Below are 14,009 nucleotides of genomic sequence, written 5' to 3' on the forward strand. Positions count from 1 at the left end.
ACTTATGAATGACTGATTGTGACTGCATTTGTTTATTAATATAGTACTAAACAAGTCATATCGCAGACGATGTGCGATCAATGTTAGAAATGGCCGAAAATAACTTTTTTCGTCCCTAGACTTTGAAACAAAGGACATGCAGCCCAGAATTTCGTAGGTATTATCACTTCAATCTCACGAGTAAGATTAATATTATTCAATGATTATTTATGTTATTCTTTAAGATAAATTCATATGTTTTATCCAGGGGATATTTCCAATGCTGACATCCATTCGAAAATGTACTTTATCGTATTTATTTATTTATTGCTATATTTACTCTTTAATGTGCTATAAAAACTTCCGCAATTATTCCTAACTAGGCATTTTATGTCTTTATAGTACAATTAGAAGCATGAATTTAAAAAAATAAGTCAAACGAAGAAATTTTCATTTTTTAAATTAAATTGTAAATACTATTAATATCTTTATATAAATTTCTGATCAAATGTCAGCTTTAAGAAAATATTTTCAGACTAGAAAACTAATCAGTCTTGAAGAATAGCAGAAATAATTAAAGAATGAAATTTAGTTCTCGAGTTTGAAGTGAAAATAATAAGAATAAATAAATGGATAAAACACCTTGCAGACGTACTGATTCCATACTATCATGTCAATGTATCCTGACATTTTCCTGTCATATCAATACCTATGCAAGATTACAAAAGCAAGATCATCTTGCCTAGACCTTAATTTTATGCTGTCATGACAACATTTTGATATTATCCTGTCATATCAATACCTATGCAAGATTACAAAAGCAAGATCATCTTGCCTAGACCTTAATTTTATGCTGTCATGACAACATTTTGATATTATCCTGTCATATCAATACGTATGCAAGATTACAAAAGCAAGATCATCTTGCGTAGGCCTTGATTTCATGCTGTCATGACAACATCTTGATATTCTGTCATATCAATACGTATGCAAAATTACAAAAGCAAGATCATCTTGCGTAGGCCTTGATTTCATGCTGTCATGACAACATCTTGATATCATCCTGTCATATCAATACGTATGCAAGATTACAAAAGCAAGATCATCTTGTCTGAACTTTGATTTCATGTCTGCAACGATAATAAGTATAAGTGCTAGTTTTTTCTCTCTCCTCCCCCAATTTCTTGAGCTGTTGGGCTCCTTAAGGACATGAGCCGCAGATCTGGGGCTGTATGTGCAGTTTCTGAACCTCGAAGATAATTGCATCGTTAAGTTTAATAATTCTATGCTCAAGATGCTTTCTTCAATTGTACTGGCACAATTATCTCACATTGAACTTCCCAATTACTTAGCTCGCTATTTCAAATTCCAAGCTCGTTAACCAAATCCAGTCCATTTCGTGATGTGTTTCCTACTACTGTATACTTTTTTTGTTTTTTAATGACTTAGTTCATTTAAGATGTTTTAATTAACTTAAAATTGTTTGTTTTAAAAACGAAAAAAAAACCCTTAGGATTTTATTTTAAAGTTTAAAACTGAAACTAAAGGATGATTTCAAAATAAAATGCACAAATCCATTTTTTTTTGTAAAAAACCCATCAGAAACACAATAAAAAATATTTATTTTTACAAACACAAACCTTCACCTGAACAGCAATCATACAATATACGAGGAAAAGTTTTCACGCAAAAGTCACAAATCAATGACGAAAATCTACATGCATTCATTTTTCTTCTTTTTTTCCAAAGAGTGAGCAAAGAAAGTAAAGTAAGAAGTCATTTTTACAAAAATTACAAAGGAACACCTATATAAAGTACAGTAAAACCTGTAAAGTTGACCACCCTTGTAAGTTGACCACCTGTCTAAGTTGACCGCTATTTTCAGGCACCGAATTATATCTATATCATATAATTCAACCTATATAAGTTGACCACCTGTTTAAGTTGATCACTAAAGTAGTACACCGCAAGTGGTCAACTTACACAGGTTTCACTGTATATCACTCCAACATAATTACGGCACTCATAGCTTATAAACTTGACAATACAGTCGGACCTCCATATATCTAAGTAGCAAATTGCCGGAAAAAAATTCGATATATCGAAATTTCGATATATGGAAACGATCTTATTTTATCATAAAATAATCCTAAAACATTAAAATAAAAGTTAATTTTCGTGTATGAAACTTTATTTATAATTTATACGAGCATCGGATTAAATGAAAGCTTAAAAAATTAACAGAAATTACATTTTTACGCCAACATACATCTTCATATTCTTCGGCAATTCAACTTGATAGCAACATGAGGGGATTTTCGTTTTAACAATGTGATCGAGAGAAAAGTAAAAAAATCAATTTACTTGAATTATTTTTACTGAAGCTAAGAAGACTAGGAATGATAATCAACAGACAAAAGGAATAATTTGAAAATGATTTTACAATGTTACTGGTTGAGATTTAAAATCAACTTGAGAGAATTTAAGAACTTCAGAACGGAACAACGACTTAACTACACACCCTTCAACCCCAGATTCATTATGAATTCCGTAGCAACCTTTAGTAAACTTAATTTTCTCCTCTAACCTTCATTTTTCATGAGACACAGTCTATAAGTGGGAAAAAAAAAACTACGAATGTCTCGAAAAAAAATCGATATACAGAGATTTTTTCGATATATAGAAACAGTTTTTCTATGTAATGAATATATAAATTTGTTGGGATTTCGATTAATAGAAAATTTCGATATATAGAAGTTCGATATATGGAGGTTCGACTGTATATTCTTTAGATAAAAGTTCGTTAAATTCCGAATTGAAAATCTCCTTCGTTTTTCAATGAATGAAAAAATTCAGTTTATTCTACGCTGGGAACAGTTGTACTTCTTCGGCTTCCTCGAGACGACTTTCGAGTGGCACCACCAAATCTCTTTTTTGGAGCCGCTTCAGAGGATGATGATGGGGCAGGAACTTGAGAATCGCGATTTAAATTGGAATTTCTATCGGATTGGGACGAGTGACCACCTCGTCGTCTGGAAGAGTTTCTGGAGGGCTTGGCCGTCGTTGTTGAGGTTGGCACAGATGACGGGGTGTTCTCCTCCAGTTTCTTAAAATCATGGCGTTCTGGTTTTGGCCGCCTGTTGTTCTTCCTGGAAAACGTCGGTAGAGTTGGCTTTGGCCTAGCTTCACCATTGTTACGCACCTGCATGGGTCGTGGCTTTCTGGTACCTCTTGGGACGATGAAAGGCGGTCCGCCAGATGTGGGATTCGTTGATTCCTTCTCAGTCGAAAGGGAGTCCAAGGACTCTGCTGGTTGAGAATGTGTAGGCTTCGCCAACGGTTCAGGTGCAATATCCACATTTTGGGGACTAGCTTCGCTTTCTGGCTCCTCCATGGCCTCTTTAGGTGCTTCAGTCGTTGGCTTTCGTCTTCCTGATCTCCTTCGGCCATCTCTTTGAGCACTGACATCGAGGAAGAACGTAGAGAACACGAGCAAGCAGACTACAGCCAACACTTTTAAATCCTAGAAAAAATACCCAATTATTTTATACAAATACAAATGTGATGACCAGCAACAGGCTCTGGGCCCAGCTAGGCTGGTCCTAGGCAATTAATGAGTCCCCAATGAAGATCAATGGCCCTCTTAAAGCTATCCACCCCCTTGCTCGCTACCGCCTCTTCCGGTAAGCTATTCAAAGTGCCCACGACCCTACTAAAGTAGTAGTTTTTCCTAATTTCCAAGCTAGCCTGAGATTTAAATAGCTTAAAACAATGACCCCTTGTCCTGCTATCCCCGCAAAAATTTAATCCATTTACATCTTTCATTTTAATAAATTTAAATAACTGAATCATGTCCCTTCTGACTCTCCATTGCTCCAGGCTATAATGTTAAGCCTATTAAGTCTGGTATCATAATCTAAATCTGAGAGTCCCCTTACTAATTTAGTTACCCTTCTTTGAGCAATTTCCAATACAAAAATACCTTTCTTCAGATAAGGCGACCAAAACTGAACAGCGTACTCCAAATGAGGTCTTACTGAACTCCTATATAAAGGCAGAAGAACCTTCTTAGCTTTGTTTGAAATAGATCTATTGATAAACCCAAGCATTTTGTTGGCTTTGTTACTAGCAATACTGCACTGTTGGCTAAACTTGAAGTCCTGATTTATTAAAATACCCAGATCCATAACATTTTCTGCCTGATTTATGACTGAACCCTGTAAACGATATCTCATACGCTTATTTCCATGACCTAAGTGTCATTATAACCAAATAAAGTCATTATAAACAAATCTGATTACAATTTAGAAAGAAACATATCTTTTCCAAATGTAAGATTTTTATAGAAGAAATACGTATTTTATGCCCAAGTTTTCACTGAGTTTAGGAACTGTACTGAAAGCCTTCTTCAGCACACAACCATGAAAAAGAGCAAAACTAAATTCAAAAGTATAGTCTTGAAACAATTCAAACTCATCGCCTGTGATATTTTACTCAAAATGCCTCAAGTCTCAATCTTTGCCCACACAGAGGCATAGTGAAATCAACAACGTGTTTTTGAAGACACTAGGTTTCAAAATTTGGATAATTTTGCCTGCTTCATATTTTTGTTTTAGTCTCAGAAAGAGCCCTCTCAATCTCAATCACTGAGAGGCTTTGTAAAGGCTGCTCCTTTGATCTTTGAATCAAATTGGCTTAAAAATGTTTTAAGTCATTTAGTCCTCTCATAGCAGCATCAAGCAAAAATATAGTTCCGAATTTGACTTCGTAGTAGCTTCGACGCTGTCCGATGACTACTAAGCCTGCTACTTAAGGAACTACTGAGTTCTGAACTAAGATTTCTGTCACAACCTGTGAATTTTTCAAAACATAAATTAACCCTCAAAATATAAATCAACCCTCAAAAATTCATCGATTGCACACTAAGAAATAAACTTTTGTCTGCATCCTAATTTTAAATACTCAATTCTGACTAATTATGAGTCGAAAACAATGAATATGTAAATGATTCTTTTATCAGCTCTTGTTTTCAAAGTACTAAGACCACTGGGAGAAAGATGAACATAGCCCAATCATTGATTTGAAGGTAAATTTAAAAAAAATTCCTGTGCAATTAAACAAGGCCTGTTTCGAAAAACTGTTTATTTTTTAGGAAGTAGCGATTGCCCTGTATAAATGCTTCATTATCTCTTGCATCATATACGTCAAAGAAGGATCACCTCTTGTCATAGTTTAGCAGTATTTGGCGAGCATTGACTCAGCTCAAGACCCTGATATCTACGATTCATTGCAGATACAGTCGACTCCCGCTACAACGCGATCCCACTTACGCGAAATGGCTATAACGTGAGTTTTTCAGGAGCACCGAATTTTAGAGCTAAAGAGAATTTTTCGCTCTCAACACGAAAATATTTGAAAAGAAATAGTGGTGCAATGTTTAGTAGTCTATGACAAAGCGTTTCGGCTTTGTTATTGACTACTAAACATTGATTTCGTGAATGTATTTTCATCCCTTCAGCATCACTGGCTGCACAAGTTACCACGCACCACACTATAAACATAGCTTTATTAGTGTGTATATATCACTACTCCTCATTTTTTGAACAATCACGATTGCTTATTGCTTTCATTTGACTGTTTTGATGTCCTATCATTTTATTTTCCCACCGCCACCCTCTGCAGCACCACCGTCGACGGGCTCCTCACGATGCTGCTCCTAGAGCGAAAGTCGTCTCCAGGTTGCATCCATGTCCTACACACACGCGCATACATACACAACTACACACACACACACATACACACAACTACCCACACAAACACACAACACATACACACATACACATACACACACTAACACATACACACACGCATATATACAGACACCTACACACACACAAAAACATACACACACACAGACACACAACTACCCACACATTCATGCCTGCACACAGACACAAACACACATACACATACACACACTAACACATACACACACGCATATATACAGACACCTACACACACACAAAAACATACACACACACACAGACACACAACTACCCACACATTCATGCCTGCACACAGACACAAACACATATGCCCACACACACACACATTCATACACACAATTACCCACACACTTATGCCAGCTCATAGACACAAACACACATGCCTAGACACACACATACCCCCACACACAAACACACATGCGCCCCACACACAAACACACGCCTACATACACACTCGTGATTGCGTAAAACATAGTTTGAATTCAAGATGTCAAAAATCAAATTATTTTTTTTTATGTATTTATTCTAAATTTGAAAGGTGATGAAAAACTGTGGCACCTAGGCACGCCGTCTCATCTAAAGTTTGAAGATCGAAACGAAAAGCGAAAGTTTGCGACAATTTAAGAAAAAGTTAATATTTTTGATATGCTTGAACAATTATAAAGTGGGTCGAAGGTAGCGCGACAATTAGGTATGAGTGAATCTTTCATACGTATAATTAAAAGTCAAGAGAAAGGCAATCCGTATAAGTCCAGACCTTAGTTTTAAAATGAAGCTCGCAGAGTAGTGTTTAAGCAAAATGCAAACAATATGAAATTGGAATCTGCTGTTGTATTGTAGGGTATACAGACCCTGAAAGATGGGTGTTACCATAGATGTTAATGTTATAAAAGTAAATGCAAAGCTACTGTATTAAAAAATATATTGGAACTAGCTGTACCCGACGCGCGTTGCTACGCCAACAAAAAAATACATCATTCTACTGATTTTCATGACAATCGGTTGAACGGGGCAGAAGTTGCTACTCTGCAGTGCCACCTGGTGGCGAGTGGCTTCAATGAGCCTATTATGCACCTTCTCCGTGGAAAAATACATATATATATATAGTCATTTTCATAATAATCGGTCCAGGTATCCAGTGAAGCCTCAAATTTTGTACTCACGCAGTTTGCAAGATCCATCCATCGCTAAAAATATCAAATAGAAAAAGTTTTAAATCCCCCCGTTGCATGAAAAGCCATAAAACAATAAAGAATTTATTTGTTCAAACTCAAGAAAAATGGCTTCTTCTCAATGAGATCTTTCATGCGAATTTATTTCTGCATTTTATTCGTATTTATCCAATGGATTGTGACTTAAATTGGAATAAAAAAGGAACTATCGATCGGATTTTTTTCCAACTGGTCTATAAACATTCCCAGTACCAAAAATAACAAACGGTGAAAGTTTCAGCCAAATCTGCCGGGTAGTTTTCGAGTTCATGGATGACATACAGACAAACATTCATTTTTATATATATATATAGATAACGATCAGATTGAGCAATATAAATCATCATCTTCAATTTTTAAGTTATAAATGTAACTTATTGTATCTACTCTTACATTGCAGTATTTTATTATTACTACATACTGTTACGTGCCGTACTGTTTTATTTTTGAGTCTCTATTTCCCATTGATCATTGTTTTGTGCATCGTAACAGTATTTTATGTTGAATAATGCAGCTTTTTAAAAATGTCATTAAAAATTCAGTTTTTACTTCCTTTCCAAAAAAGGAAGTATTGTATTCGCGAAAAAATTTTCACTCAAAATTCGGCATTCACTTCCATTTTGCTCACCCCCGAATGAATGTTGAGTTTTTTTTCGACCCAACCACACGTGGATATGTGCCTAGAAACGTACAGACACCCGAAATATCCATTTTGACGACCCCCGAGTTAATTACAACGCATTTTCTCGTGATGTCCGTATGTACGTATGTATGTGCGTATGTGTATGTGTGTATGTATCTCGCATAACTCAAAAACGGTATGTCCTAGAAAGTTGAAATTTGGCACGTAGACTCCTAGTGGGGTCTAGTTGTGCACCTTCTCTTTTGGTTGCATTCGGATGTCCCTAAGGGGGTCTTTTGCCCCTTTTTGGGAGGAAATCATTGTTAATTTCGATATAAACTCAAGTTGTGTTATAATTTGTCGGACACTTGGCGATATATCGCCAGTCTTTTGGTCGCCAAGTTTTGTCGCCAACTTGGCGAAAAATTGGGCGATTTTTTTTTTTTTTTTTGAATTTGGTTTCACTTTGGCCACTGATGGTGATATTTAGAGAGTAAACAATTGAATCACATTAAAATTACCAATGATGGGGAAATGACATTAAATTGGAGTAAAAGGAAGTCATGTGATGCACACATCAGCTCGTTTATGTATGAAACGGTAATATATAGTTAAAAATGGTCTAAAACAGTTTAATATGTGTTTTAAAATGCCTAAAGTAATTAGGTATGTTATTAAAAATATCACATACACAACACTTTTCCATAACGCGAAATTTCAACTTACGCGAGGAGTCTTGGGACGCATCCATCGCGCAAGTCGGGATCCGACTGTATATAAATTGCAGATAAACCTTTCTCCATGCTCATCGCCCATAAAGCTCGAGTTTTTACGCACAATATCCTGGACAAAGTGGAATTTCAGAGACATATATTGCATGAACGGTCACAGTAGGAGTTATTTGAGCAACTGTGTTTAGTTTTCGTCTTCTCTTCTGCTTAGTAACACACCCTTAGTCAATTTGGCTAAACTAAGCTTTAGGGTAAAGTACCCCAATATGACGGTACATCCTAATACGGTCTAAGCTGCATTTGTGAGGTTAAGCCCTGGATTCCTAGAAGCGAAATCACCGAGCTTTGACGACGCTACTCGGCGTGAGGCTGAAATCAAAATCAAGTGATTCCGGCGTGGCCACTCACGACGTCGATTTAGCTCGGGCGCGCATGCGCAGAAGAATCAAGTTTTCCTCTCGGCGATAAGCGACGCCGAAGGTCGGCGATTCGCTCTTAGGAAACCAATGCTTAAGACATCTTTCAAGTGCTACAGTCACCGCTCTTATGCATTGAAAATAATAACTTTAAAGACATTTTTCTCTGTCAACGTTAAGTACGCGTTTCTTCAATATTTATTCCATTTCAAGAATGCTTAGTGCATATCATTAATCAGGCTGGAACTAACGTAATAGTTAGATGTGACTAACGTAACATTTAAACGAGCTGATGTGTGCATCACATGACTTCCTTTTACTCCAATTTAATGTCATTTCCCCGTTACTGGCAATTTTAATGTGACTCAATAGTGTACTCTCTAAATATCACCAACAGTGGCCAAATTAAAATCAGATTTAAAAAAAAAAAATCGCCAAATTTTTCGCCAAGTTCCTGACAAAACTTGGCGACCAAATGACTGGCGATATATCGCCAAGTGTCCGACAAATTATATCAGCATTTGAGTTTACATCGAAATTAACAACGATTTCCCCTCAAAAAGGGGCAAAAGACCCCCTTAGGAACATCCAAATGCAACCAAAAGAGAATGTGCACAACTAGGCCCCACATGGAGTCTATGTGTCAAATTTCAACTTTCTAGGACGTACCGTTCTTGAGTTATGCGAGATACATACACACATACATACGTACATACAGACGTCACAAGAAAACTCGTTGTAATTAACTCGGGGATCGTCAAAATGGATTCTTCACGTGTCTATACATTCTTAGGCACATATCCACGTGTGGTCGGGTTGAAAATAAAAATGAACATTCATTCAAGGGCGAGCAAAATGGAAATGAAGGCCGATTTTTGAGTGAAATTTTTTTCGCGAATACAATACTTCCTTTTTTGTAAAAGGAAGTAAAAATGACTGCTGTTATTTAAAACTTATTCAATTTGATGTGCATTTTCATTAACAATTTTGAATGAGCAGACATTCTACATTGATTAAAAATATTTAGGGTGAAAAATACCAGCAGTAATGTTACAATGTAGAACTTCTGTCTGCTTTAAAAAGGCTTTTTTACATTTCTTCTTTACAAAGAAGTACTTCAATTTAAAGAAGAATTATTATTTTTTAAAAAGAAGGGTGGTTAAAGCATAATGATTACTCTGCTGAATATACATTCAACACAAAAATCCAAGCAATTCAGCAAAAAGAAAAACGAGCTTAAACGAGCTAATGTGTGCATCACATGACTTCCTTTTACACCAATTTAGCGTTATTTCCCCATTATTGCAATTTTAATGTGATTCAAGAGTTAACTCTCTAAATATCACCAACAATGGCCACATTAAAACCAAATTAAAAAAAAAAAAATCCGCCAAATTTGTCGACAAGTTGGCGACAAAACTTGGCGACCAAATTACTGGCGATAAATCGCCAAGTGTAATCAAAAATAATACCACTGGAGTTTGCACATAAATTAACAATGAATTCCCCTCAAAAAGGTGCAAAAGATCCCTTTAGAAACACCGGAATGCAACCAAAATTGAAGGTGCACAACTAGACCGCACTATGAGTCCACGTACGAAATTTCAACTTTCTAGGACATACCGTTCTTGAGTTATGCGAGATACATACATACGTACATACAGACGTCACGAGAAAACTCGTTGTTATTAACTCGGTAAACGTCAAGATGGATATTTCGGGCGTCTATACGTTCTTAGGTATATATGCATGTGTGGTTCAGTCGAAAAAAAAAATCAACATTCATTCAGTGGTGAGCAAAATGTAAATTAAGGTCGATTTTTGAGTGAATTTTTTTTTGCGAATTCAATACTTCTTTTTACTTCCTTTTACAAAAAAGGAAGTATTGTATTCGCGAAAAAATTTTCACTCAAAAATCGCCCTTAATTTCCATTTTGCTCACCCCCAAATGAATGTTGAGTTTTTTTTTCGATTCGACCACATGCGGAAAAGTGCCTAAGAATGTATAGACACGCGAAATATCCATTTTGACCATCACCGAGGTAATTACAACGACTTTTCTCGTCACGTCTGTATGTATGTGCGTATGTGCGTATGTATCTCGCATAACTCAAAAATGGTATGTCCTAGAAAGTTGAAATTTGGTACATAGACTCGTAGTGGGGTCTAGTTGTGCACCTCCCCTTTTGGTTGCTTTCGGATGTTCCTAAGGGGGTCTTTTGCACCTTTTTGGGGGGAAATCATTGTTAATATCAATGCAAACTTAAGTGGTGTTACAATTTGGCGGACACTTGGCGATATATCGCCAGTCTTTTGGTCGCCAAGTTTTGTCGCCAACTTGGCGGAAAATTTGGCGATTTTTTTTGATCTGGTTTTAATTTGGCCATCGTTTTTAATATTTAGAGAGTAAACTATTGAATCACATTAAAATTGCCAATAATGGGAAAATGACATTAAAATGGAGTAAAAGGAAGTCATGTGAGGCACACATCAGCTCGTTTTGTAAAAGGAAGTAAAATGTTCATAAAAAGTATAAAAGTCATGAAAATGCAAGAGACTAATTACAAAAAGTTTTTTTCATATGGATGCATTCGATGGTTACGTTAGTCACAGAGTCTTTCACAAAAGCACCCCTAAAAAATCCAGCTGTAATAAATGTGTAGTAAATTTTTAAAATAGACTGTTTATCTTTTACAAATATATCAGCCAATTTTAAATGCCCGCGTAACTTTCAGAAAAATTTGTCTCGTAAACAAAAGCTTTGTTTCTCAGGGTTGCAGAAATGTTACGTTAGTCACAATGTCTTTCTTGGTGAAAAAATACCTATCAGCGATTATTTTGCTTCAAATTCTTGGTAGAAATGAAAGATAGTAGCCTTTTACATTTTAAATCTGCATATTAAACAAAAAAAATTTCGTTTTGCTTTAGGATTTAAGTAAAAAGAGTTGGAAAATCAGTTGCGAATGTTACGATAGTCACGATGGAATGTCCCTAAGCAGTCAAAATGTGTATGGTTAGTTTTTCCCCCAATTGCGATGAAAAAAACCTTTAAAATTATGCCTTACTTTTGTTTTTTTTATGAAGTATTTAAGAAGCAGCGACAAAAAAATAATAAAAAAATAAGATGAATTATTTATGATACTGCAATTTAACATGCTAAAAGAGTTTTCTTTTCTGATTTTAATGCAACAACGCAACCATGGTTTTTAGATTCTATATTCTTGGAAATTTGAACCAACGTTCATCCGAGGAATAAAAGACGACATTTTCAGGTCCATTGAAGGATCGAACCCAGGGACCGATTCACACACCTGGGTGCCCTGGGGCACTGACAAATATGGTGCCCCCCCCCCACAAAAAAAATATGAAGGTAATTTTTGGATATTATTTTGATTGAAAGAACACTTTAAAATATCGATTTCATACGAAAAAAGTTAACAATTAAGATGTTTTGCAAAGAAATCATTTAATATAAATCTAAAATAAATTCCTGATTTTCATGTGAGAAAATTTTTTACAGTCGCAGATGGAGAAACTATGATACAAATGGTTAAGGAAAATCATAATGTGCTTTCTGTGTTCCTTTGTTTTCTCCTTTGTTTTCTTGTAGTAAATTCATCTATAATGTCCTTATAACCAAGTTTTGCGGTCAAACTTCCTCCTATTGATAATAGAGCTAATGAAGATGATTTACTATCAGAAATGAGAGTACGCAAAGGACACTTAGTTTTCTTCAATAGCAAAAATGATCGTTCTCCACTACCATTGGAGATTGGCAAAGTCAAAAACAATTTCTGGGCTGTATATATGGCAAAAGTATCTATTTACCAAGTTTATGGATTTTTTTTAACTTTTCGGTGACTGAACTTTCTTTTCCGTTGATTGAACTAATATAAATAAATTCATCAGGAAAAGATTCCTCCAAATCACAGGAGCAAGATTTTTAAAGATCTTTTGCACTTTCTCGAATAGTTTGCTTGTCGCATTCAAACAAGCAGGAAAATTTCTTTAATATGCCATCCTAGGCTGACATCTTGAATTTTAGTTTTGTAATCAAATTAGCACATAAAAACAGAACTTCAGACTTTGCTTAGAGTATAATATGACACATTGTCCATCATAAAACTGTTTTGGAGTTTTTTTCTGTTTTTTTGCTCAAAAAATAAATAAATAAATAAATAAATAAATGATGACAGAAATTTGGTGCCCCCTTTCCTTTGGTGCCCCGGGCCCCGAATGCTCCGCCGTAAATCAGTCCCTGATCGAACCCACGACATTCGCGAATGTGACGCTCGAACCAATTCAGCCTCCATCTTGCTATGCTATACATCAAGTGTGAGCAAGACAATAAATTGGACTCATTTTTAAAAGTCATTTTGCGGTTTACTATGTTCAAATAAATAATCTTTCACATTTTATACTACAGAAAGATAGATTTGTTGTTGTTGTCAGTTAGGCTGGCAATTTGGACTTTACTTTTCCAACTGTACCGTCATTTGGTGTCAAGACCGACTTCCACAGTACACATATGCCATACGGAAGGCGCAGAACAACACATTCACACTTACGAGGGAAGTTTTTAAAGTAAGGTTCGTTTTGAAATAAAAAAAGAACTAGAACAAATAAAGCAAAGACATTTATTGCAAAAATTCTACCACCCTTACGCTACGTTTCGACACTGCTTCCGTGATTTTCCAAGCATTTGTCATAGCGTGGTACAGGTTTTTGTATACCTATTCGTAGAAAATTGTAGTCCACCATAGGGTAACATGTTCTCTGAGCTCATTATTGCTGTTGTGCCACAGACCACCTAGGAAAGACTTTAGATGCCGGAACAAATGAAAGTGGCTGCGAGCGAGGTGGGGGTAGACCAGAGGATGTTCAAAAACGTCCCAGCCAAAGCCCTGTAAGAGTCCTCATGGTCGTCTACACAGGCGGCAAATTTGTACGAATAGGTATACAAAAACCTGTACCACGCTATGACCAATGCTTGGAAGATCACGGGAGCAATGTCAAAAAATAGCGTAAGGGTGGTAGATTTTTGCGCAATAAATGTCTTTGCTCTATCTATACTTGTTCTTTTTTATTTTTAAGCGGACCTTACTTCAAAAACAAGCCTCGTAGAAAGGACGAGGGCAAAAGAGAGAAAGTACATCCATGCCCGAGCCGGGACCTCCCCATTGCAGTCAGACTACTCTGACAGGAGGGCTAGATAGATTTAGATTAAGGGGTCTTAGGATCCCTTAATCTAAATCTATCTAGCC

General features: G+C 36.1%; 1 protein-coding gene across 1 annotated transcript in view; it reads right to left on the reverse strand.

Moving 5' to 3' along the window:
* Positions 1-2,162: 2,162 nt before the first annotated feature.
* The window catches only part of LOC129233104 (translation initiation factor IF-2-like), a 36,588-nt gene continuing 24,741 nt past the window's right edge, over positions 2,163-14,009 (reverse strand). Inside the window, exon 2 of the mRNA XM_054867162.1 lies at positions 2,163-3,502. Within this exon, the coding sequence (XP_054723137.1) occupies positions 2,837-3,502 (666 nt within the window). The 3' untranslated portion in view covers positions 2,163-2,836. The remainder of the gene's footprint in view (positions 3,503-14,009) is intronic.

Source organism: Uloborus diversus, unplaced genomic scaffold (genome assembly GCF_026930045.1).
Source record: "Uloborus diversus isolate 005 unplaced genomic scaffold, Udiv.v.3.1 scaffold_17, whole genome shotgun sequence".
NCBI lineage: Eukaryota > Metazoa > Arthropoda > Arachnida > Araneae > Uloboridae > Uloborus > Uloborus diversus.